Consider the following 27,500-nt stretch of genomic DNA (forward strand, 5'->3'; position numbering starts at 1 on the left):
GTGAGGGGGAAGGTGTTGCAGTGAGGGGAAGGTGTTACAGTGAAGGGGGAGGTGTTACAGTGACGGGGAAGGTGTTACAACTACAGTGATGGGGACAGGTAATCAAGGTGGCAACAAGGACCTTAAGGTGAGGACAGGTAAGCAAGATATCAATAAGATAACACAAACTTACATTAGTGATAGCGAAAGGAATTTGTTGTCCTCCCAGATCTTGATGTGACGGGTCCTCCTCCACGACGCTCGATAAGACACGGTTGAGCAACTGGAGAGTGATGGTTGTGGTGGTGGTAGTTGTGGTGGCGGCGGTGGTGGTGGTGGTGGTGGCTGCGGTAGTTGCTGGGGGCGGGGGGGGGGGTGAGAAGGGGAGACGGGTGGTCGTGTGAGTAATGAGTGATATATATGAGCTTAGTGATGAACTGACTCATGTTACTCATGTTAGTGAAGAGCTGCCTCATCTTAGTGATGATCTGACTATCTTAGTGATGAGCAAGCCCCCCCCCCCCCACCAAGTGCTCATTTCCAGTGCATGCGGAACATTTTGGGATTGTCTAGACATGATGCTCCTCTTCACCTGGTTGTAAATACACGCCCCTGACTTAGACAACTGTTGTGGGTTGCCTTTTGGAAAAAGGTCATTCTTAGGGGAAATTGGAAAAGTTTAACAGGCTTCCCAGTCCTGACAAAAGTAGGTATTAAGCGCCCTTGGACGCTAGTGGCAGCGTGACATCTCTTTCCCGCTCTAAGACGGGAATAGCAGTTAAAGGGTTAAGAACCCAGAGAGAAGACAAAAATTAGGAAATAGAGTAAATAAAGAGTAGAATTAGTCCTCTCTTTCTCTCTCTCTCTCTCTCTCTCTCTCTCTCTCTCTCTCTCTCTCTCTCTCTCTCTCTCTCTCTCTCTCTCTCTCTCTCTCTCTCTCTCTCTCTCTCTTTCTCTCTCTCTCTTTCTCTCTCTCTCTTTCTCTCTCTCTTCTCTCTCTTTCTCTCTCTCTCTTTCTCTCTCTCTCTTTCTCTCTCTCTCTCTTTCTCTCTCTCTCTTTCTCTCTCTCTCTTTCTCTCTCTCTCTTTCTCTCTCTCTCTTTCTCTCTCTCTCTTTCTCTCTCTCTCTTTCTCTCTCTCTCTCTCTCTCTCTCTCTCTCTCTCTCTCTCTCTCTCTCTCTCTCTCTCTCTCTCTCCATTGAGAGACGAGAGAGACTTACCATTGAGACGAGAGAGGTTATCCAGGGCATGCGTGAGCCGACCATCCTGGAGTCTGCCCGCCAGGTCCCAGCAGACGCCCAGGGTCACGAACCACACCACTCCTCTCATTGTGGGGGGCTGGTGACTGTTGGGGGGAGAGCTGTTGGAGAGAGAGGGGGTGATTGTAGGGCAAGTTGTTGGAGAGAGAGGGGGTGATTGTAGGGCAAGTTGTTGGAGAGAGGGGGGTGATTGTAGGGGGAAGATGTTGGAGAGAGAGAGGGGTGATTGTAGGGGGAAGATGTTGGAGAAAGGGGGTGATTGTAGGAGGGAAGTTGTTGGAGAGAGGGAGTGATTGTAGGGGGAAGATGTTGGAGAGAGGGGGTGATTGTAGGGGAAGTTGTTGGAGAGAGGGGGTGATTGTAGGGAAGATGTTGGAGAGAGGGTGTGATTGTAGGGGAAGTTGTTGGAGAGAGGGGGTGATTGTAGGGAAGTTGTTGGAGAGAGGGGGTGATTGTAGGGGAAGTTGTTGGAGAGAGGGGGTGATTGAAGGGGGAAGATTTTAGAGAGAGAGGGATGATGACAACAATGATGAGGGCTTAGGACACGAGTGATAAGAGTCAGTGCTTACAGGTGTTGGAGGCAATAATTAGGATTGATGGTAGTGAGTGTGTAGTCCAGTGTTGGAGATGGTCTCCAACGAGAGCAGTGTTGGAGGACTGGATTCTCATCGTGTTGTCCTGGGAGAGAGAAGCGAGACTGCAATTGCTAATATTATTGATATTTATATTATCATAAACTTTAATAACATCAAAATTCTTATCATTCCAAACCAACCTAGCCAGCAAGGAGGCTGCGGGCCGCTGCTCCCAGTAACTATGCTGTTGCTTCCAGAACTATGCCCAGTAATGCTACTGCCTCATGCTGCTCGACCCGTTCCTTGGTATACAGCTCATGTGAGGCTATACTTCCCTCTGCCTTGGCAGCCACATGTATACAAGTATATACATATGTGGCCACCCTCATTCAAGTACTGTATATACATATGTGGCCACCCTCACTGTTGACCAACCAAAAGTTTCTGCTATACACAGAGAATAACAAAAGTATGGGGTAATGGGCTTCCGAAAGAACTTTGTTCATATATATATAGGATCCGAAATTATTGGTCCATTGGGGGGGGGGGTTCGTGGAGGGGGCGGGGGGGCCTTTGCAAGGGGTTTTCTCAAGGATCTGGGTAAAAGGCTCTGTGGAACAACTAAAGACCCTAAAGCAGTGAGCTTCGTTGGTCTCCGCCTCAGTGTGGTGATCCAGAGGGGGAATGCCCGCTGCATCCTCGGGTCCTGGCCACTCACTGGGATCTACAGCCTCTAGAGAACAAACTTTTACATTTTTAACGTTCATATTTAGTTACCAGTCAGTTTTGTAACTGTGCAACACTGTGTAATCATTCACAGTACTGTATTAAAAGTTATTTTAATAATTATCAGTGATAACTGTGCTACGTAATGCGCAGGTATTCTCTTGCAAAGAAAATACATGGAAGAACTTTCCTGTATTGATACATGCTCCAGAAGTTAATACATGCTTCCATCTCAGGTCGGCGCTCAATCCCCCGACCGTCCAAGTGGTTGGGCACCATTCCTTTCCCTCCGTCCCATCCCAAATCCTTATCCTGACCCTTTCCCAGTGTTATATAGTCGTAATGGCTTGGTGCATTCTCCTGATAGTTCCCTTCCCCCACCCCCCACCCCACAAACAAGCACAAACAACAGCTGCGGTAACCAGAGCCCGCGGCGCAAGTGTCCAGTGCTAGACAACACGTGTGGTGGTGGAGCCCCGCGGCGCAAGTGTCCAGGCGCTGGCCAACACGTGTGGTGGTGGAGCCCCGCGGCGCAAGTGTCCAGTGCTAGACAACACGTGTGGTGGTGGAGCCCCGCGGCGCAAGTGTCCAGGCGCTGGCCAACACGTGTGGTGGTGGAGCCCCGCGGCGCAAGTGTCCAGCTGGCCAACACGTGTGGTGGTGGAGCCCCGCGGCGCTAGTGTCCAGTGCTAGACAACACGTGTGGTGGTGGAGCCCCGCGGTACAAGTGTCCAGGCGTGGGCCAACACGTGTGGTGGTGGAACCCCGCGGCGCAAGTGTCCAGGCGCTGGCCAACACGTGTGGTGGTGGAGCCCCGCGGCGCAAGTGTCCAGGCGCTGGCCAACACGTGTGGTGGTGGAGCCCCACGGCGCAAGTGTCCAGGCGCGGGCCAACACGTGTGGTGGTGGAGCCCCGCGGCGCAAGTGTCCAGGCGCGGGCCAACACGTGTGGTGGTGGAGCCCCACGGCGCAAGTGTCCAGGCGCGGGCCAACACGTGTGGTGGTGGAGCCCCGCGGCGCAAGTGTCCAGGCGCGGGCCAACACGTGTGGTGGTGGAGCCCCGCGGCGCAAGTGTCCAGGCGCGGGCCAACACGTGTGGTGGTGGAGCCCCGCGGCGCAAGTGTCCAGTGCTGGCCAACACGTGTGGTGGTGGTGGAGCCCGCGGCGAGGCGGTCGTCTTATAACAACTCACTATGATGAGTGTCTGCATAACTACCCTCTTCATAATTCATCCCCGGGCTGCTTGTTGGACGAGCTGGTGGCTGAGTGGGCTTGATTGCTCTCCCCTGATTGTGCCTGCAGGGGACCCGGCCCCTGGGCCAAGATTGATCAAATATTTACACAATTACTTACGACACCTGTACATCTCACATTTGTACACCTGCTGGACACTTTGGCTTTATGTATTTTATTAATATTCCATAGGATCTTGTATCTCGTTATCATATCTCCTCTTTCACGTCTGAAATCTACTGGAGTAAGAGTAAGTTCCTTCAGCGTTTCCTCGTACTTCAGTCCTCTTAGTTATGGGACCAGTCTTGAGTAAACGGTCTTGAGTTATGTGTGTGTACTCAGACGTCTTTGCAGGAGCGAGCTAGGCTCGTAGCCACGCCTTAAAAACTATCCCAACTACTTGGTCTTATTACTACACCTCCTGGGGCCAGATCCACGAAGGTACTTACGAATGTTTTTCCTTCTTAGCCTTCGTAGCGGCTACGTCGGTACTCAGGTAGCTACACTAAGAAGAAAAACCTTCGTAAGTTTGCTCCGTCAGCTAAGTGTGCTGTCGACCACTCATAACTTTACGTAAACTGGATATAAGTCAATTTTTCTCTACTACACAACACGGAGGATCGATTGTAATAAAAATAAAAAGATTATAGCTGGTGAATCTCGTGAAGAGGAGTCCTTCGTGTTAGTTATATATGCATTTTCTGCTTGAAACTTGAAGTAAATATGTCTTTTATGATATTAGAATTAGTTTTATAATAGCAAGATATTATACCCGTAGTTATTAAGTAAATAAACACTGGTGAACATGAAATATGAGAGAAGGTGATGAGCCCTGCCTGATGGGATCATTTACTATCACCAAATGCCCCTGTTCACCTAGTAGTAAGGGTGTACCTTAGCTATACATACCCATTTCTAATTCTTTTAGTTTGGTTTTATTTTTAAATTAAATCTGGGTGAGACATAAAATAAAAATATGCTGCACAAATGATGTTAGGTAAGGATAAGGGTAAAAACTTCAAAATCTTTTCTCATTGAATACTTAAAGCTATAATTATGACTATATGGACTATTAAAAAAGAGAGAGGGAAGTAGGGGTTCAAGACCTCTTCCTGTTACACAACTTGGGTGTGGAACAAGTAATTATCAAAAGAAGGCACCATGCCGGGAAGGCTATGTAGCAGTAAGGCAGTGAGGTGAGGCAGCTACTTATTCGAGGAATGCTTATTTTATTTACCTTATAAGCTGAGGCAACTTATTTTATTTGAGGAATACTCAGCTGATTCCTCTACTTTTAACATGGAACAAATTTGTGTCCAAGTCCTCTTCCTGTTACACAATTTGGCTGTGTGTAACCAAACTAGAAGTGCTCTACAAATCAAGGGACCAGAATGTGGAATGACCTCCCGAATCATGTCAAAGGCTGTTCCTTTCTCAACCAGTTTAAGAGAAAAACCAAGTACTACCTAATTAACTCCATATAACCTACCTTACCCCCTAAATATCAACCCATGTCTTGCTATTTTTTAAACACTGCTAATTGTTCACTGTGTACAATTGCTATAGTATAAGATTGCTGATTTCTGCTATTTCCCCCCTTTTTTTATTTTTTATTCCTTCTTTCAACACAATTTATACCTAATCCCAATTACTATTAAGTTTTAATCTAAGTGCTTTTCCCCCCACACCTTGCCCGCAATGCTATGAGTATTAGTGGCTTTAGGTATTGTATGTACTAGCTCTCTCTATAAATCCAACATTATGTTTGTAAATCAACTGTATGTACTTTTCCTGAATAAAATGTATTTATTATTATTTATATATTAATCAGTAAGTAAGTATTAAAAGAAGGCACCAAGCTGGGAAGGCTATGTAGCACCATTGTGTGTAACAATGAACCAAATTTTTTTTTTTAACAAATAATGCACCTGTATGGTAAAACAAATCCTGTCAGCTGTAAAAATATTGATGCAGTTATTTAAATAAAAAATATAATGAAAGAAATATTACTGGTTTATTTTTATCCTATTTTTTTGTACTGTACAGGATATCCAAGAAAGTGAAAAATTGAGACATAATGTACAGTTTAATGAATGATTCAAAAGAAATATGACTATTACATATCAACATGAGATCTTAATGATCCATGGTTAACATGATTTAATAAAGATAATACTTGTAATAATACAAACTATAATTTAAAATCTTTATTACTGATTTTTTATATTAAGAAGCTTAGGTATACACAGGAATGTGCTGCTACCCTATGCTATATGGAATATTACACAGTGTAGATAAAAAATTATAAGTTTATCTAATACAGAATGGTTAGACATACATGGAATCAAGGGAGAAAATACCAGCCTCAATACAAAAAACAAATCAACTCTGACTAAACAAGAACTTCACGATTTTCACAAGAGTTAAGCACTGAATCATGGAAACATTATATTAAAATAACTCTTACCAGTTTCTACAAGACTCCTCTCAAACAATGTATTTTTAAACATGTTTAGGTATACACAGCAATGTGCTGCTTCCCTATTCTGTATGAAGGACCACACAGTGTAGATCAAAAACCAGCTACAAGCTCACCCAACATCCTCACCTCACAGGATGGCCAGTCATACATGGAATCAGGAGAGAACAAAATACTTAAGGCTCACCTATTAGCCTCCACTGGCAAAATCTGGGTGCAGCACAAGAATATCTTCCAATATTCCTGAGTGTATGAAGTAATTACAGAGCTCAAAATACCTCATACCATTTGGTATGAAGTCACTGATAACAGGTCAATCACAGATATAGTGTTGGAGAGTATGTTCTCTATAGTAAGACTGAAAACATATATTTTTTTCCACCAAGAGGATTATAATCCCATGGAACCGCCTACCCGCTGAAGCCGTAAATGCCAAATTCCAGCAAAACAATATCTTTAAAACAATTGGCGGGCCCTTTAACAAGCCGCCGTCTTTCTGTCCTCTTCGAGGTCACTAGATAGTTAGTGGCCCTTGGGTAAATTCAGTAAATATATACAATAATTGTCAGCGCATCTTCCGAGCAACAAGGACAGCTACACAGTATCTCTTAGAATTACGTAGGTAAACAACAAATGTAACATATTTGTTTACTACAATGTCGGTGCTGCTGTAGAAGTTGAAAAAACATAGTTTTACTTCAAAATATACTAATTTTATATGAAAATTCGACGTAAATAGGCGGCAGTAGAGCTCCGATAAGCCAGCGCTAAATCTTCAATATGAAGAATGTTGCTGCTCTCTGATTGGCCAAACGAAACACAGTAGTGACCTCTATCGGCACGCAGGTGAACCAGACCCAGAACCCAAATATCTTCCTAAGTTTACCTACCTGAATCGCACCTAAGCATCTTCTTAGGGCATACTTAGGAACCTTCATAACAAACCTGCTTACGAAGAAATACATGGAGCTTCGTGAATGGAGGTCCTGACCAATTGGTTGAGCACTACTCCCTCCTGTCCCACCACCTTGTCCTCCTATCCCACCTCCTTGTCCTCCTATCCCACCTCCTTGTCCTCCTATCCCACCTCCTTGTCCTCCTATCCCACCTCCTTGTCCTCCTATCCCACCTCCTTGTCCTCCTATCCCACCTCCTTGTCCTCCTATCCCACCTCCTTGTCCTCCTATCCCACCTCCTTGTCCTTCTATCCCACCTCCTTGTCCTTCTATCCCACCTCCTTGTCCTCCTATCCCACCTCCTTGTCCTCCTATCCCACCTCCTTGTCCTCCTATCCCACCTCCTTGTCCTCCTATCCCACCTCCTTGTCCTCCTGTCCCACCTCCTTGTCCTCCTATCCCACCTCCTTGTCCTCCTATCCCACCTCCTTGTCCTCCTATCCCACCTCCTTGTCCTCCTATCCCACCTCCTTGTCCTCCTATCCCACCTCCTTGTCCTCCTATCCCACCTCCTTGTCCTCCTATCCCACCTCCTTGTCCTCCTATCCCACCTCCTTGTCCTCCTATCCCACCTCCTTGTCCTCCTGTCCCACCTCCTTGTCCTCCTATCCCACCTCCTTGTCCTCCTATCCCACCTTGTCCTCCTATCCCACCTCCTTGTCCTCCTTTTCCCTTACAGATGTTATTTAGCCATACTGGATTAGCGTTTCCTTCTCATAATTACCTTAACCTCTTAATTTAATTACTCCCTTTCCACGATAATCACATCGTGTTTATATGTATAATTGCGAATTGAGCTTTGAATCGCTTCTTTGAGTCACCCGGTGACACCGCTTGACTCATGGAGGCCTGGTCGAGGACCGGGCCGCGGGGACACTAAAAAGCCCCGAAATCATCTCAAGATCTCATCTCAAGATAAGGAGGTCTCTCTGGCGTCTGGCTCTGCTTGTTCCTGGCTCTCAATAATGCTTAATTTCCTGCTATGTCAGTAACATCTCCACCGTACTTGACGCCACCTTGGGCAGTGCTCCTGGCCTTTTTGGTCTCGTTGCGGTACTTTGAAGTACTTAAGACTACGACCTCCTGCCACACTTTCATAAATGGAAATATCGCGTAATCAGACAACCCGTCCTCACACTAGGCTGGTTAAAGCAGCGGCCGTCTTCCCCAGACAACCTGTCCTCACACTAGGCTGGTTAAAGCAGCGGCCGTCTTCCCCAGACAACCCGTCCTCACACTAGGCTGGTTAAAGCAGCGGTCGTCTTCCCGAGACAACCCGTCCTCACACTAGGCTGGATAAAGCAGCGGCCGTCCTCCCCAGACGCATTCATCAATTGTTTCACTGTGTATTAAACCTTGGTTTCTTCTCATATATAAATTAATAATATTATACATAAATTTTTTATGTATAGTTAGGCATAGGTTAGGTTAGGTGTTTAGGTTCTCTTGGCGATTATTTGTATTAGAAGTACGTGGGTGAAGCATTTATAGAATTGTGGTTCGAACAGAGGACGTGAGCGAAGCACTTGTTCCGGAAGTGTTCGGAAGTCATCAGTTGTGAGTCGTGTGTAAACCGCTTTTCATTCAAAAACAGAGGGTTTGGCGGCTGGATCAACGAGCTTCGATCTTTGTATTCGAAGACGGACTGAGTCAGGATGCTCTCTTCTTGCAAATTCTCGATGATTCCGATATGTTCGAAGTTTAGGTTCCGCGACTCACCAGAAAAGATTTCACGACCTGTTGCCCGAGGCTTGTGACCCCCTGGTGGGGACTACGGCCCCCCTGGTGTGGACTACGGGCCTAGGGGGAGTGTGTGGCCTTTTCGTGACTAGTCCTTGTGATGCACCATCACCACCCGCAGCTGGTCATAGCTTGATTGATCATCACCATCACTCTTGCCGCCAATGGCTGCTCTTCGCCTCAGCGGGGCGCCGATCACTGTGAAATTAAACGTTTAATATTGCCCTCAACTGTGTGACGTCACAACTTCCTGCCTGTTCCCGCTTGCTCTCATTGGCTGAGCTCAAAGTGCGAGCATTTTGATTGGTTCACTCAAATCAGCTCCTCTCTCATTGGTCTATTTAGATTTGAAATCTTCTAGTATATCTGCCGGCTCAAATTACTTACCGTTTCTGGAATATTCCATCAACGTTTGGCTCAGTGACTTTCAACTTTTTTACAAATTAATACGAGTTAAAAAAAACTAAAAAAAAAATATTTTGAAATCTGACTTGACGAGAAGTTCTCTCTCGTAACACGACGCATTTTCAACGTAATCGACCAATCCGCCAGAACTGCTGTGTTTTAGTAAGTTAAAGCACCTTAATATTGGCGTATTCCGATCATCAGTCTCAGTAGGTTAGGTGAGTTTCTGAACGTTTCTGATTAAACAAAACAGTCGCATTATATGACGTTTTGGGCCAGGGGAAGATATTCCATTTAATCTTGCAACGTTCACCTACCCTGACACAAAATGATCTATGCCACCTGGGGGGTCATTAATCACCTAACTACTCTCCCTAACGACCCTCAGCATCGATCAGGATGTAACAACAATTGTCAGTAGCTGGCCACTAGAGTAATCACTCGGCTTCACAAGATATTCTCCAACAGAAAGATCTATATACTTGACAAACTCAGTTGCAAGAAAACTCGTACAAAATGTATATGTATTTTTTTTAATTCTGTCATTGTTACGTGTTTCGATGGTGATGTAAATCTAGTATTCACCTAGTTGTGTTCACCTAGCTGTGTTTGTGGGGGTTGAGCTTTGCTCTTTCGGCCCGCCTCTCAACTGTCAATCAACTGTTTACTAACTACTTTTTATTTCTTTTTTTTCTCCACACCACACCACACACACACACACACACACACACACACACACACACACACACACACACACACACACACACACACACACACCAGGAAGCAGCCCGTGACAGCTGACTAACTCCCAGGTACCTATTTACTGCTAGGTAACAGGGGCATTCAGGGTGAAAGAAACTTTGCCCGTTTGTTTCTACTTGGTGTGGGAATCGAACCCGCGCCACAAAATTGCGAGTCCTGCGCGCTATCCACCAGGCTACCAGCCCCCCCCCCCCCCCAGCGGTGTGTTCTTGTTTGTGGCTCTTGCGGTAGTTCGGCTGCAATTGCTCCTGACATATACTACCTAATGAGGCTCAGGCTATTAGGCAAACTAACGCCGATAACGCCTCGTTAAGGTTGTCAAAGGTCAACTACTCAGATGCTAGGTGGACAAAGGTCATGTGATCAAAGGTTATAGATGGTCAAAGTCGTATGGTCAGACGTTAGAAGGTTAAAGGTCATATCGTCGGAGATTGTAGGTCGGTTGATGATTTTTTGTTCTACCGCAGACGTGGCCAGACATTTACAATGCTAACCATCATATATACATTGTCTTAAATTAAATTTAAATTTTGCCCCGAGGGGCGAGTTTATTGGGCAGCGCCGCTCATCCTGTGAGTGGACACGCCGCCATAGTGACAGTATTGGGCAGCGCCACTCATCCTGTGAGTGGACACACCGCCATAGTGACAGTATTGGGCAGCGCCACTCATCCTGTGAGTGGACACGCCGCCATAGTGACAGTATTGGGCAGCGCCACTCATCCTGTGAGTGGACACACCGCCATAGTGACAGTATTGGGCAGCGCCACTCATCCTGTGAGTGGACACGCCGCCATAGTGACAGTATTGGGTAGCGCCACTCATCCTGTGAGTGGACACACCGCCATAGTGACAGTATTGGGCAGCGTCACTCATCCTGTGAGTGGACACACCACCATAGTGACAGTATTGGGCAGCGCCACTCATCCTGTGAGTGGACACGCCGCCATAGTGACAGTATTGGGTAGCGCCACTCATCCTGTGAGTGGACACACCGCCATAGTGACAGTATTGGGCAGCGCCACTCATCCTGTGAGTGGACACGCCGCCATAGTGACAGTATTGGGCAGCGCCACTCATCCTGTGAGTGGACACGCAGCCATAGTGACAGTATTGGGCAGCGCCACTCATCCTGTGAGTGGACACACCGCCATAGTGACAGTATTGGGCAGCGCCACTCATCCTGTGAGTGGACACGCCGCCATAGTGACAGTATTGGGCAGCGCCACTCATCCTGTGAGTGGACACACCGCCATAGTGACAGTATTGGGCAGCGCCACTCATCTTGTGAGTGGACATACCGCCATAGTGACAGTATTGGGCAGCGCCACTCATCTTGTGAGTGGACATACCGCCATAGTGACAGTATTGGGCAGCGCCACTCATCCTGAGAGTGGACACACCGCCATAGTGACAGTATTGGGCAGCGTTACTCATCCTGTGAGTGGACACACCACCATAGTGACAGTATTGGGCAGCGCCGCTCATCCTGTGAGTGAACACACCACCATAGTGACAGTATTGGGCAGCTCCACTCATCCTGTGAGTGGACACACCGCCAAAGTGACAGTATTGGGCAGCGTCACTCATCCTGTGAGTGGACACACCGCCATAGTGACAGTATTGGGCAGCGCCACTCATCCTGTGAGTGGACACACCGCCATAGTGACAGTATTGGGCAGCTCCACTCATCCTGTGAGTGGACACACCGCCATAGTGACAGTATTGGGCAGCTCCACTCATCCTGTGAGTGGACACACCGCCAAAGTGACAGTATTGGGCAGCGTCACTCATCCTGTGAGTGGACACACCGCCATAGTGACAGTATTGGGCAGCGCCACTCATCCTGTGAGTGGACACACCGCCATAGTGACAGTATTGGGCAGCGCCACTCATCCTGTGAGTGGACACACCGCCATAGTGACAGTATTGGGCAGCTCCACTCATCCTGTGAGTGGACACACCGCCATAGTGACAGTATTGGGCAGCGCCACTCATCCTGTGAGTGGACACACCGCCATAGTGACAGTATTGGGCAGCGCCACTCATCCTGTGAGTGGACACACCGCCATAGCAGCATGTACAACACTCCTCAATAGGAAGAAAACCCGCTGGGTTGTTCATCTTGTCACTTGTACCCAGACACAGCTGGGACTTGCTTAACTGTCTCAAGTGAACAGCTCCTCAAACAAAAATATTAACATCTGTCCACCCTGAAAATATTATGTTATCTTTCGGTTGCAAAATGGGGAAATCTTTCAAGAACAGTATCAATATTTGACAAATAATATTTTCCTAACTCAAACAATGTGGTTTTTTTTATTCTACACATACTTCTGATGTCTCTCAGGTGTTCACAGTCACGTAGATAGTGGTCAAGGCGGTGTCCATCACTCTCTTCACAGATTCTGCAACTCCGCTGCTCAACTGTTGCTTCCATTCCGTATCTCCATGGATATTTGTATCCAAGACGGATTCTTTCTCTTACTGATTCTCTCCCTCGTCCTCCTCCTCTTCGGCCATAATGATTGGGATTCCCAGCTACAACCATGTTGTACCATCGTACAGATTCACTGGTTTGTGCTTCTATCCTCCTATCCTCAGTTACCTTGTCACGGTGATGTTGCCTGATAATACCTCTAATTTGTAGCAGCGTCTTGGGTATGAAGTATTCAATATGGTCTCCTTCAGCGCCTTCAGCAGCCAGCACATGTGCTCGTTCATTCCCACATATTCTAACATGGGAGGGGATCCACAGAAACTTGGCGACTCTTCCCTGATTGGTAAGTACCCTCACAGCTCTCTTGGTTTCAGTGACTATCGCAAGATTTACTGTGGGAACCGACCTGTGAGATTTATATTTATTTAATTTATATGAATTTATATTTACGTTAATTTATATACTTCGATAGCAATTTGTATAATGTTAAGTGGACTGTATTTCTGCAATAATCTCATAATCTCACAAATCGATCCTCTACACATTAGGGGGGTTTATTAAATTAATATATATGCAGCCAATCAAACTACAGAATTAACTACATACATTGAAGAGGTTCCTTATCTTATAGTACAGCAGGCTAGTCCACCAGGTATAACTAGGGTGTAGACACCAAATTATCCTCTTTGAGGTAGCTTCCATATCACCCAGTAACTGGTGCACAAATCTTCCTTCCTCGTCTTGACCTGTCAAAAGTGCGCTAGCTGTGAAGCCAGAATCCTATATATGACAAGTATATCAGAGAAAACACTATACAGTACATGGAACATTAAAGACCTGGCTTAATTACCTTTAGTATGAGGCGATTTCGCGTTCTAACCGGGTCACCCTATATAATGACATTAATGGCCACTAATGATAGATAATGGGTTTCGGAAAGAACACTTAACTTGATATGTAGACAGCGTGTTGGAGATGGTACCTTTGGTTTCCATAACACTACGTCCAAGTAAAATTAACAGGAGCCGAATTTGCTCCCGTGTGAGCCTCTGGTCTCAATATAAACACAATGGCTGTTTCACTCCATACTATTGACGTTACTGGCCGACATTGTCCAGAATGATAGGAGCCGAATTTGCTCCACACGTCTCGGAGGTGACACAACAATGGCTGCCTCCTTCCTCCCTCTGACGCCTGGCCTACTTTGTCCAGATTTCAGAAAGTGATAGAAGGGTCACATTTACTCTACTTTAATATTGATAATTAAGTTAATTTATATAAGATGTTTTTATGATGGTAAAGTCCAAAGACTAATGTATTTAAGAACAATTCCCAGCAGAATAGCTGGTGAATTATAATAGTATGTGGTGATGATATCCCGTTTTCTTTAGACGGTAATTCCACTACAAGTTACGTTTTCTATGGGTAACTTGTTGGTAATACAGCTATTATCTGTATGATATATTAAATGGTGTCGGATTTTCCGACATAATTCCCCAGGGGGCTGCTCACGGGTCGAAGTCCTATTTAGAACAGACGAACACCGATACTCCTCCTTCGGATTATTAGATTAATTTGATGTTAGTTGTTAGTAATCACACATTTGTGCGTCTGTTCGTACAGGACGGATGTCCCGTACTAGAGTTGCAGGGGTTAGAAGTCTAATGCGATTTCATTTCCCTGTCAACTCTTGAAAGGCTAATATTCAAGCCTTATTACATATTATTTAACCCAGAAGACTGGATGTGATCAAGTACTACAGTCAAGTATGATTCAGGGACTGCAGTGAGATCAGTGACATTAGATATAACTTGAAGTTTCTTCAGGTAACTGGTCACTGACATATAAACACTGAGGCCCATGGAATACATCTTGATTAAATAATAAATGTATCAAATCAGTCATCAAATTTATTGGGGTTTAATTTAGTTAATTGATTCAGAAGATTGAATAGCTCATCATTAAAGTAAAGTATGGTTCTGAGACTGCAGTGGGTTCAGTGACATTGGTCGCAGTGACTTGTAGCTGTTTTAGGCTACTGTTCACTGATTTGCCACTGAGGCCTCATGAACTCATCTTCAGCTTTAAATGATGATACTAACATCAACCTCTGTTACTATAGTCAGCTGTAATCTCCTTAGTATAATGCTACTGGAGAAATATAATCAGCTGACAAATTTAGGTTTCTACTGGTATTGTTTATCTGCAGGCATAGGTCTCCTCAGGCTTGATACTGGGCCTGAGAGTAATTTACCTCCTGCAGAGTTTAACATGGTTATGCCCTGATATTTAGTAGGGCTACCAATGAATTGATGGTAGTAGTCTGTCCCCACAAGGACAGCCATTTGGCATTTGATTTGCTCAAATTTACCTGCAGCTGCTTGATAATAGCTTTCCAGGTCAGCATAATCAACTTGAGATTGTTGTGACAAATCTTCACATTTCTTGATCTGTCTTGTTAAGTGGCCTTTAAGACCTGCAAGGGTCCTTTTCATTCTCCCTGCATTATCCATACTGGCTAGTTGGTGAAGCCTTGTGGGGCTTGTACTTGGGCTGCTCATAATACTGAACAAGCACTGATGGTAGCCTAGGGTCAAATTCTGCACTCACTAGGCAATAATCCTACCTCTACTAGAGGTTAGCACTTAAAATTAATACACATTATATATATACAATCATACACACTAATGATTTGAGTGATAAACCAGTGTCACTGGAAGTACCTTTAGGTTAGCTCTTCTTTATCACCCTAGGATGGTAGAGACACTAATTAATCACTCAAAGGTGTAATGATCATAAGTAATTTATTATATATACAACTCAACTCGAGTTGATAAAAATTACACCCAAAATAGGGTCTGGACCATTCATTAATGGTGTTAGGTTGTTCAATATAGTACAACTGACTATTGTAATAATGGGACTAGGATGAACAATAATAGTTCAACTAGTCATATCCTACCCTGTTGTGGGTTGGCAATTAGTAAATATTATACTGTGATCACTAGTGCAATATATATTAAATAATTCTCTATTTGGAGAAATAATATACACAATTATTGATAATAGCCTCTTAATTAGCCTCTATGAAACTTCTAATATTATCTAGAAGTATTAAATATTATTAGTGACCTCGCGAAATAAAGTCCACAAAATTCGTAGATAATCTCTCGCGAAATGTAACACCACGAAATCCGTGAACAATCTCGCGAAGACACAGTCACTAATTTGGCTGGATTCTATATTAGCGCTGTCATTTCACGAAATAACACGCCACCAAATATCTGTGGGTGTGCATGAAACCGCTGACGAAGCTGAACTGGGCTGAGGGAGGCTCCTGAGCTCCCTCGAGGCTACGCTGCCGTCTTGACTGCTGGCTTTGTTTAAATAACACTGCACTAGTATATTTAATGAATCCACTGGTTAACTGGTTCATCCGGTACTAAGATGACCAAATGTGGGTTCATAGGACCGAATATTCCGGTTCCGAAGGTCCAAATAATCCGGTTCGAAGGACCAAATAATGTGGGAACCGACCTGTGAGATTTATATTTATTTAATTTATATGAATTTATATTTACGTTAATTTATATACTTCGATAGCAATTTGTATAATGTTAAGTGGACTGTATTTCTGCAATAATCTCATAATCTCACAAATCGATCCTCTACACATTAGGGGGGTTTATTAAATTAATATATATGCAGCCAATCAAACTACAGAATTAACTACATACATTGAAGAGGTTCCTTATCTTATAGTACAGCAGGCTAGTCCACCAGGTATAACTAGGGTGTAGACACCAAATTATCCTCTTTGAGGTAGCTTCCATATCACCCAGTAACTGGTGCACAAATCTTCCTTCCTCGTCTTGACCTGTCAAAAGTGCGCTAGCTGTGAAGCCAGAATCCTATATATGACAAGTATATCAGAGAAAACACTATACAGTACATGGAACATTAAAGACCTGGCTTAATTACCTTTAGTATGAGGCGATTTCGCGTTCTAACCGGGTCACCCTATATAATGACATTAATGGCCACTAATGATAGATAATGGGTTTCGGAAAGAACACTTAACTTGATATGTAGACAGCGTGTTGGAGATGGTACCTTTGGTTTCCATAACACTACGTCCAAGTAAAATTAACAGGAGCCGAATTTGCTCCCGTGTGAGCCTCTGGTCTCAATATAAACACAATGGCTGTTTCACTCCATACTATTGACGTTACTGGCCGACATTGTCCAGAATGATAGGAGCTAAATTTGCTCCACACGTCTCGGAGGTGACACAACAATGGCTGCCTCCTTCCTCCCTCTGACGCCTGGCCTACTTTGTCCAGATTTCAGAAAGTGATAGAAGGGTCACATTTACTCTACTTTAATATTGATAATTAAGTTAATTTATATAAGATGTTTTTATGATGGTAAAGTCCAAAGACTAATGTATTTAAGAACAATTCCCAGCAGAATAGCTGGTGAATTATAATAGTATGTGGTGATGATATCCCGTTTTCTTTAGACGGTAATTCCACTACAAGTTACGTTTTCTATGGGTAACTTGTTGGTAATACAGCTATTATCTGTATGATATATTAAATGGTGTCGGATTTTCCGACATTTACTGCCCGATTTTTATTTAGGCTTTGTAACGCTGCTATTGAATCAGTGCAGATCACTGCACCATTAGTGCTTCGTTCCAGGAATCTTAACGCCATAACAATGGCAGTTAGCTCCGCTTGCGTTGATGAGGCATTGTTCTCAACACATGCTTTCTCTTCATTTCTGTGTTGAAAAACAGTATTCCTAATTACCGTGTATGCTGCACCAGCCCTGCCATTGACAGCATTAGATGACCCGTCAGTGTAGATTTGATCTAGTTCATCTCCGGCTTCTATATAAATTTCCTCGAGATACTTGTGCCTCATTTCTTGTGGTATCATGTTGGACTTTTTCGTTGCCATTTCATTGATGATGATCTTGCATGAGTCATCCTCCCAGGGAGGTAACCTCTCTACAGGCAGGAGCTCACGGGCTTGCTCAAGCAGGTGAGGTAACAGAGGTAACAGACTGCTCTGTGATGCCATTTTTTTTCTTCTTCTGTTTCCTCCTGTAAGTAACACAGAACTCAGTCTTTTCTTGGCAATATCATTATAATCGGGATCAATGGTTATCTTAATTGCAAGCTTAGCATTCAGTTCCTTAATTCTGCGTGTAACACTGGGGAGGGACAACTCCTCACGTAGATTAGACGTTTTAGCAGTTCTTAGAACTCCAAGAATGATTGTCATGGCTTCATTTTTTATATCCTCTCGAGCCAATTCACATCGCTTTGAGAGTAGATACATAAAACTGGTGCGGCAGGGTCAGAGATCTGTTAAACATATAGTTCAGTGATTTATGGAACAATCATCCACAGAAGGTGATTGTAGTGCTTATCAAATGTTATTGAAACCTACATACATAAATGAACAGATTTACGTCTGTCCTACATAAACAGTGTTCGAAGTGTCTTTTTTACAAATTGTCCTTAATGTCCGTTTACAAAGGTGAAATGTGTGGGAAAATTGTCAGAATTAATATATAAGGAGAACTACTATAGGGACTTGTACTGTACTAAACTAAAAAAATTCTGTATGTAAAATTAATTCAACTAAAGTCCCAAGCTGGGGTCGTAAATCCTAGCTCCTCTTTCCTAATGACGGACTGTGGGCTGTAAGGGGCAGGTGGGGTCCCTAAGGATGAATGGAGAAGTTGATTGAAGATCCACAATCCACCTACAGACAATTTTATACATCAGCTTGTATTGTTAATACAAGGAGAAGATTTCATAAATTCAGTTCTATAACTGAACACTGGTTCTGTTTAAATCAGGGATGTAAACATGTACACAGCTTAGCAGGGGGCCTCGTAGCCTGGAGGGGGCCTCGTAGCCTGGAGGGGGCCTCGTAGCCTGGAGGGGGCCTCGTAGCCTGGAGGGGGCCTCGTAGCCTGGAGGGGGCCTCGTAGCCTGGAGGGGGCCTCGTAGCCTGGAGGGGGCCTCGTAGCCTGGAGGGGGCCTCGTAGCCTGGAGGTGGCCTCGTAGCCTGGAGGGGGCCTCGTAGCCTGGAGGGGGCCTCGTAGCCTGGAGGGGGCCTCGTAGCCTGGAGGGGGCCTCATAGCCTGGAGGGGGCCTCGTAGCCTGGTGGATAGCACGCAGGACTCGTAATTCTGTGGCGCGGGTTCGATTCCCGCACGAGGCAGAAACAAATGGGCAAAGTTTCTTTCACCCTAAATGCCCCTGTTACCTAGCAGTAAATAGGTACCTGCGAGTTAGTCAGCTGTCACGGGCTGCTTCCTGGGGGTGGAGGCCTGGTCGAGGACCGGGCCGCGGGGACACTAAAGCCCCGAAATCATCTCAAGATAACCTCAAGAAGCACCATAACAGCCAATGTTCTTATACAAATAAACACAACAATTAGTATTATTGAGGTATGATACATATAAACATACAATCAATGACCTTTAATGTGGAGGACAGATGACATTGTTTATGTAATAATCTAAGATGAGGTCTGATAAAGACCTTTTGTGCCCTCTGTAATGCTTTTTGCGCTACCGCCGGTCGGAGGGGAGCCGGTCGGCCGAGCGGACAGCACGCTGGACTTGTGATCCTGCGGTCCTGGGTTCGATCCCAGGCGCCGGCGAGAAACAATGGGCAGAGTTTCTTTCACCCTATGCCCCTGTTACCTAGCAGTAAAATAGGTACCTGGGTGTTAGTCAGCTGTCACGGGCTGCTTCCTGGGGGTGGAGGCCTGGTCGAGGACCGGGCCGCGGGGACACTAAAAAGCCCCGAAATCATCTCAAGATAACCTCAAGATAACCGCTCACAGGATGAGTATGGGGTGCACAATAAACTAGCCGCCTTCAGCGGCAACAATCAATGTAGTGATTCTGAGATGATTTTGATATTAAATTTTGATATAATTTATATTTAAAGAAATAATATATTTTTTAGATAATATTATAGATATAATGGATAAAATTTCCCACCAAATGATGGTTTGATTTTTTTGATTGATTGTTGCTGCCGAAGGCGGCTAGTTTATTATGCACCCCATACTCATCCTGTGAGCGGTAGCGCAAAAAGCATTACAGAGGGCACAAAAGGTCTTTATCAGACCTCATCTTAGATTATTACATAAACAATTTCATCTATCCTTCATGCCTTATAGTTACAATGTCAGCTAGTTACAGAGAAAGTGCTATTTCAAGAGCTACATATTTACAGTAAGTCATTATACATTAATGGTAGGTCTTATCGCTAATACATAATTGTTTGATCAATGGGGATATTACAGAGTCATACGGGAGCTTCTGTTTATTATTAGTCCTCACAATACACTACTTGTTTCTTAATCTCATATGTCGTTCATCTACTGGAAGCAAAATGTGGGTACAGTGCAAGGATTTCAGGTAATTTATCCATGGTAATAAGATAGGTTTTCATATCATACAGAGTGAGTTTAGATTTATCTCTAAATGGCTCAATTTTACTACAATCCAAGATATAGTGTTCGAGTGTGTGTCCCTGTCTTTGTCCACACACTTTACACTTTACTTCATCTAGATCCCTATACAAGCCGAACTGCCAGAGATACTTGTAGCCAAGTCTTATACGAGCTGTGGCAACATCTATTAGTCTACTGACTTTGTTACTTGCCCCATACACATGTTTTACTTCACACATTTCATTGTGATGAACAATGGACCTGCTAGTTCCAGTTTGCACTGTTCTACTTTCTTCAAATTCATCCAGGAGTTCCCATATCTTGAGTTATCAAATAGGTCCCTTAAAAGTGTCATTAGACGAGAAAATGATGGTCTTTCCACATATCCTGTATACACGTACATACATACATACATACATACATACATACATACATACATGCATACATACATACATACATACATACATACATACATACATACATACATACATACATATGTCGGAAAATCCGACACTATTTAATATATCATACAGACAGATAATAATTGCTGCTGTATTACCAACAAGTTACCCATAGAAAACGTAACTTGTAGTGGAATTACCGTCTAAAGAAAACGGGATATCATCACCACATACTATTATATTCACCAGCTATTCTGCTGGGAATTATTCTTAAATACATTAGTCTTTGGACTTTACCATCAGAAAAACATCTCATATAAATTAACTTAATTATCAGTATTAAAGTAGAGTAAATGTGACCCTTCTATCACTTATTGACATCTGGACAATGTAGGCTAGGCGTCAGGGTGAGGGAGGGCAGCCATTGTTGTGTCACCTTCGAGACGTGTGGAGCAAATTCGGCTCCTATCATATCTGGACAATGTCGGCCAGTAGCGTCAATAGTATGGAGTGTAAGACATTGTTGATACTAGACTAGACCAGAGGCTCACGGGAGCAAATACGGCTCCTGTTAATTTTACTTGGACGTAGTGTTATGGAAACCAAAGGTGTACCATCTTCAACACGCTGTCAACAAATCAAGTTAAGTGTTCTTTCCGAAACCCATTATCTATCATTAGTGGCCATTAATGTCATTGGGTAGGGTTAGCCGGTTAGAGCACGAGATCGCCTCAAACTAAAGGTAATTAAGCCAGGTCTTTAAGGTTCCATGTACAGTGTTTTCTCTGATATAGCTTGTCATATATAGGTATCTGGCTTTACAGCTAGCGCCCTTTTGACAGGTTAAGACGAGGAAGCAAGACTTTGTGCACCAGTTACTGGGTGATGGAAGCTACCTCAAAGAGGATAATTTGGTGTCTACACCCTAGTTATACCTGGTGGACTAACCTGCTGTACTATAAGATAAGGAACCTCTTCAATGTATGTAGTTTAATACTGTAGTTTGATTGGCTGCATATATATTCAATTAATATAAACCCCCCTAATGTGTAGAGGATCGATTTGTGAGATTATGAGATTATTGCAGAAATACAGTCCACTTATCATTATACAAATTGCTATCGAAGTATATAAATTAACGTAAATATAAATTCATATAAATTAAATAAATATAAATCTCACAGGTCGGTTCCCACAACATACATACATACATACATACATACATACATACATACATACATACATACATACATACATACATACATACATTCATACATTCATAACATACATATACACATATACATATATACATACATATACACATATACATATATATACACATATACATACATATACGTATAAATACACACATACATTTATGTCTCTCCTACTCTGACAAGGTAAGTGAGCTGCTAATCAACTAGTGTGTTATTAAACACCCTACCACTGAAGGTGATTAGGGTGCGTGTACAAGCTCAGGTTGATGAAAGTAGTAATCTTCAGTACGCTCCAGGAGCTCTAGGGCCAATAGAGCGGCTCTAATATAGGGATGTAGAGGGTACTAAAAATAGTTCAATAACCGTGAACGGGTTAAAGAAATCGGTCTCAAGATGATGGGGCGGTGAAGAGGCACATGGCGGGCGAGCAAGAAATTGTCCTTTATGAATAAAGAAGACTAATGAAGAGTGTGATAATGGGAGGCGAGGAGGAGTGTAGTGAGGGTGACTGGAACATGCTGTTGCCGCTCTCAACACCCTGCAGATGCATACTTTATGATGATTGATAAACTCATCTGCATTACCTCAACAATTTCACTTTATTACACACATGTACACGCACACGCGCACACACACACACACACACACACACACACACACACACACACACACACACACACACACACACACACACACACACACACACATACACACACACACACACATACACACACACACACACCCAGACAGAAAGCAAGAAAGAGAAGGATGGGCGGACTGCATTTTTTTGGACTGTCGGAAAGCCTTTGACACAGAACCCCATAAAAGGTTGATGCATAAGCTGGAGAAACAGGCAGGAGTAACTGGTAGGGCGCTCCAGTGGATAAGGGAATACCTAAGCAATAGGAAGCAGAGAGTTATAGTGAGGGGTGAGACCTCAGAATGGCGTGAAGTCACCAGTGGAGTCCCACAGGGCTCTGTGCTTGGACCTATCCTGTTTCTGATATACGTAAATGATCTCCCAGAGGGTATAGACTCATTCCTCTCAATGTTTGCTGACGACGCCAAAATTATGAGAAGGATTAAGACAGAGGAGGACAGCTTGAGGCTTCAAGAAGACCTGGACAAGCTGCAGGAATGGTCGAACAAATGGATGTTAGAGTTTAACCCAAGCAAATGTAATGTAATGAAGATAGGGGTAGGAAGCAGGAGACCAGATACAAGGTATCACTTGGGAGATGAAATACTTCAAGAGTCCGAGAGAAAGACCTGGGGGTTGATATCACGCCAGACCTGTCCCCTGAAGCTCATATCAAGAGGATAACATCAGCAGCATATGCCAGGTTGGCTAACATACGAACGGCCTTTAGAAACTTGTGTAAGGAATCATTCAGAACATTATATACCACATATGTCAGACCAATCCTGGAGTATGCGGCTCCAGCATGGAGTCCATATCTAGTCAAGCATAAGACTAAACTGGAAAAGGTTCAAAGGTTTGCCACCAGACTAGTACCCGAGCTGAGAGGTATGAGCTACGAGGAGAGACTACGGGAATTGAACCTCACTTCGTTGGAAGACAGAAGAGTTAGGGGGGACATGATCACCACATTCAAGATTCTCAAGGGAATCGACAGGGTTGATAAAGACAGGCTGTTTAACACAAGGGGAACACGCACTAGGGGACACAGGTGGAAACTGAGTGCCCAAATGAGCCACAGAGATATTAGAAAGAACTTTTTTAGTGTCAGAGTGGGAGGCTGACTCCATACACAGTTTCAAGTGTAGATATGATAGAGCCCAATAGGCTCAGAACCTGTACACCTGTTGATTGACAGTTGAGAGGCGGGACCAAAGAGCCAGAGCTCAACCCCCGCAAGCACAACTAGGTGAGTACACACACACACACACACACACACACACACACACACACACACACACACACACACACACACACACACACACACACACACACACACACAGACACACTAACTATCGCCCAACAATAACATCAATATAACAGAACAAGAGAACAACATGCCACATCAGTGGAGTGTGGGCGTGAGGAGTGAGCTCCACCACAGAATTACATTTCACCTTTGTAAATGCACATTAATGACACTATGTAAAAGACACATCGAACATTTATGTAGGGCATACGTAAATCTGTGTATTTATGTATTTGCCTATGTAACTTACCCTAGCATTTTAAAAGCACTACAATCACCTTCTGTAGTTGATTGTGCAATAATTCCCTGAACTATATGTTTAACAAATCTCTCACCCTGGCCATGGAGGACAGAAGAAAATGTATATATATGCTGGTTAGCATTGTTAATGTGTGGCCACGTCTGTGGTAGAAAATAATTATTATAATAAAAAAAAATTGGAGGGAGGAGGGACGTTTTTTCTCTCAGCTGTTAAGAAAGGACTGGAGTTTCGAAGTGATGGTTATCCAGGGCTGTGATATGGTTCAAAGACACCATAACAAGCACTATGCCAATGGGACAAAGTAAAATGGTTGAAGTAATACATAACTCGCCGGTAAATGATTGATTGATGAAGATTAAGCCACCCAAGAGGTGGCACGGGCATGAATAGCCCCGTAAGTGGTGGCCCTTTTGAGCCATTACCAGTATCAATAGATGATACTGGAGATCTGTGGAGGTGCGACTGGCACCCTGGGGCGGTCGGCCGAGCGGACAGCACGCGGGGCTTGTGATCCTGTGGTCCTGGGTTCGATCCCAGGCGCTGGCGAGAAACAATGGGCAGAGTTTCTTTCACCCTATGCCCCTGTTACCTAGCAGTAAATTAGGTACCTGGGTGTTAGTCAGCTGTCACGGGCTGCTTCCTGGGGGTGGAGGCCTGGTCGAGGACCGGGCCGCGGGGACACTAAAGCCCCGAAATCATCTCAAGATAACCCTGCGTGACGGGAGATGTCGCCCGTCGGTAAATGACAGAAGACCCCAGACAGGCGGATGATAACGTGGACAACGACAGCTGTCATACACAAGACCAGCCTCTGTCACTGACAGGGGAGGGAGGGAATTATCAGGGTAAAGCGCCAAGCCATTACGACTATATAACCCTTGGAAGGGATCAGGATAAGGATTTGGGATGAGACGGTGGGGAAAGGAATAGTGCCCAACCACTTGTGGACGGTCGGGGATTGAACCCCCCTCGACCTGCATGAAATGAGACAGTCGCTCTACCGTCCAGCCCAAGTAAAGGCGGCAGAGGAGATATGATTACCACCTACAAAATTATCGAGGGAATTTATAGGATAGATAAAGATAAAGTAATGTGCACGGCTGGTACACAAAAGGTACAGGCACGGAAACTGGGAATTATATTGACCGAGGGGTCATTACAGTACTGTAGTGTCAGAGGAGAACGAATGAAATCCTCTACGAAGTGCTGTGTGTGGAGGCTGACTCCATACATAGTTTCAAATGTAGGTATGAAAGAGCCCAATAGGCTCAAGAACCTACACACCAGTTGAGTGACGGTTGATAAGCGGGACCAAAGAGCCGAAGCTCAACCCTTGAAAGTACAATTAGGTGAACACACACACACACACACACACACACACACACACACACACACACACACACACACACACACATTCCCACACAGAAATACACACCCACACAAACACTATTGATAACAATAGTACGTATAGAACGTACGTCAATCCGGAAGAATTAACAATCATATCGGCAAATAGCGTATTATCATCGCATAACCCCATTCCAACAATTCCCGTACGAAAATAGTTGTATTTACAACAATAACAGTGTTACCATCAACAATGATTGTGACAGTGCCCCGGGGGTGCCAACAGGATGTAGGATTGATTCATGAAGATTAAGCCACCGCAAGAGAGGGCAGCACGGGCATGAATAACCCGTAAGGCTGGTTGATGTTTGGAGTGAAGGTTTGTCTTTGGTAGTGTAACATCTTGAAGTGTGTCTGGGCCCTGGGGGAGGTGTAGGGGTGGTGTCTGGCCCTGGGGGAGGTGTAGGGTGTGGTGTCTGGGGCCCTGGGGGAGGTGTAGGGGTGGTGTCTGGCCCTGGGGGAGGTGTAGGATGTGGTGTCTGGCCCTGGGGGAGGTGTAGGGGTGGTGTCTGGCCCTGGGGGAGGTGTAGGGTGTGGTGTCTGGCCCTGGGGGAGGTGTAGGGGTGGTGTCTGGCCCTGGGGGAGGTGTAGGGTGTGGTGTCTGGGGCCCTGGGGGAGGTGTAGGGGTGGTGTCTGGCCCTGGGGGAGGTGTAGGGGTGGTGTCTGGCCCTGGGGGAGGTGTAGGGGTGGTGTCTGGCCCTGGGGGAGGTGTAGGGGTGGTGTCTGGCCCTGGGGGAGGTGTAGGATGTGGTGTATGGCCCTGGGGGAGGTGTAGGGTGTGGTGTCTGGGGCCCTGGGGGAGGTGTAGGGGTGGTGTCTGGCCCTGGGGGAGGTGTAGGGGTGGTGTCTGGGCCCTGGGGGAGGTGTAGGGGTCGTGTCTGGCCCTGGGGGAAGTGCAGGGATGGTGTCTGGGCCCTGGGGGAGGTGTAGGGGTGGTGTCTGGCCCTGGGGGAGGTGTAGGGGTGGTGTCTGGGCCCTGGGGGAGGTGTTGGGGTGGTGTCTGGCCCTGGGGGAAGTGCAGGGATGGTGTCTGGGCCCTGGGGGAGGTGTAGGGGTGGTGTCTGGGCCCTGGGGGAGGTGTAGGGGTGGTGTCTGGGCCCTGGGGGAGGTGTAGGGTGTGGTGTCTGGGGCCCTGGGGGAGGTGTAGGGGTGGTGTCTGGGCCCTGGGGGAGGTGTAGGGGTGGTGTCTGGGCCCTGGGGGAGGTGTAGGGGTGGTGTCTGGGCCCTGGGGGAGGTGTAGGGGTGGTGTCTGGGCCCTGGGGGAGGTGTAGGGATGGTGTCTGGCCCTGGGGGAGGTGTAGGGGTGGTGTCTGGGCCCTGGGGGAGGTGTAGGGGTGGTGTCTGGGCCCTGGGTGAGGTGTAGGGGTGGTGTCTGGGCCCTGGGGGAGGTGTAGGGGTGATGTCTGTGCCCTGGGGGAGGTGTAGGGGTGGTGTCTGGGCCCTGGGGGAGGTGTAGGGGTGATGTCTGTGTCCTGGGGGAGGTGTAGGGGTGGTGTCTGGCCCTGGGGAAAGTGCAGGGATGGTGTCTGGGCCCTGGGGGAGGTGTAGGGGTGGTGTCTGGGCCCTGGGGGAGGTGTAGGGATGGTGTCTGGGCCCTGGGGTAGGTGTAGGGATGGTGTCTGGGCCCTGGGGGAGGTGTAGGGGTGGTGTCTGGGTCCTGGGGGAGGTGAAGGGGTGATGTCTGTGCCCTGGGGGAGGTATAGGGGTGGTGTCTGGGCCCTGAGGGAGGTGTAGGGGTGGTGTCTGGGCCCTGGGGGAGGTGTAGGGGTTGTGTCTGGGTCCTGGGGGAGGTGTAGGGGTGGTGTCTGGGTCCTGGGGGAGGTGTAGGGGTGATGTCTGTGCCCTGGGGGAGGTGTAGGGGTGGTGTTAGCTCAACTGGACGCTCCGACGAAGGGACGGACGCGGTGCTGTGGACTCCTTCAGTCCGCATCACCCATCTACACGTCCACTAGACGAAACCTCTACATCTTTCCTCAACGATGGCGGCGTTGTTTACATTCACTAAACTGTTAATGAGCCGCGAAGTACCAGCAGGTTGTTATAACAATCATAACTTAGGGGTTGTGATAGTTCGCAGTTCGTAATTAGCAACTTAAGAACATAAGAACAAAGGTAACTGCAGAAGGCCTATTGGCCCATACGAGGCAGCTCCTATTTATAACCACCCAATCCCACTCATATATATGTCTAACCTACGCTTGAAACGATCAAGGGATCCTACAT

General features: G+C 45.6%; 1 protein-coding gene across 1 annotated transcript in view; it reads right to left on the bottom strand.

The window, feature by feature from the left end:
- The window catches only part of LOC123756281 (glutamate receptor ionotropic, kainate 2-like), a 96,478-nt gene that overhangs the window by 17,420 nt on the left and 51,558 nt on the right, over positions 1-27,500 (bottom strand). Inside the window, exons 2-3 of the mRNA XM_069336391.1 lie at positions 1,199-1,338; positions 173-336 (exon numbers count right to left, since the gene is read on the bottom strand). Of these exons, the coding sequence (XP_069192492.1) occupies positions 173-336; positions 1,199-1,307 (273 nt within the window). The 5' untranslated portion in view covers positions 1,308-1,338. The remainder of the gene's footprint in view (positions 1-172; positions 337-1,198; positions 1,339-27,500) is intronic.

This window comes from Procambarus clarkii, chromosome 36 (genome assembly GCF_040958095.1).
Source record: "Procambarus clarkii isolate CNS0578487 chromosome 36, FALCON_Pclarkii_2.0, whole genome shotgun sequence".
Lineage (NCBI taxonomy): Eukaryota > Metazoa > Arthropoda > Malacostraca > Decapoda > Cambaridae > Procambarus > Procambarus clarkii.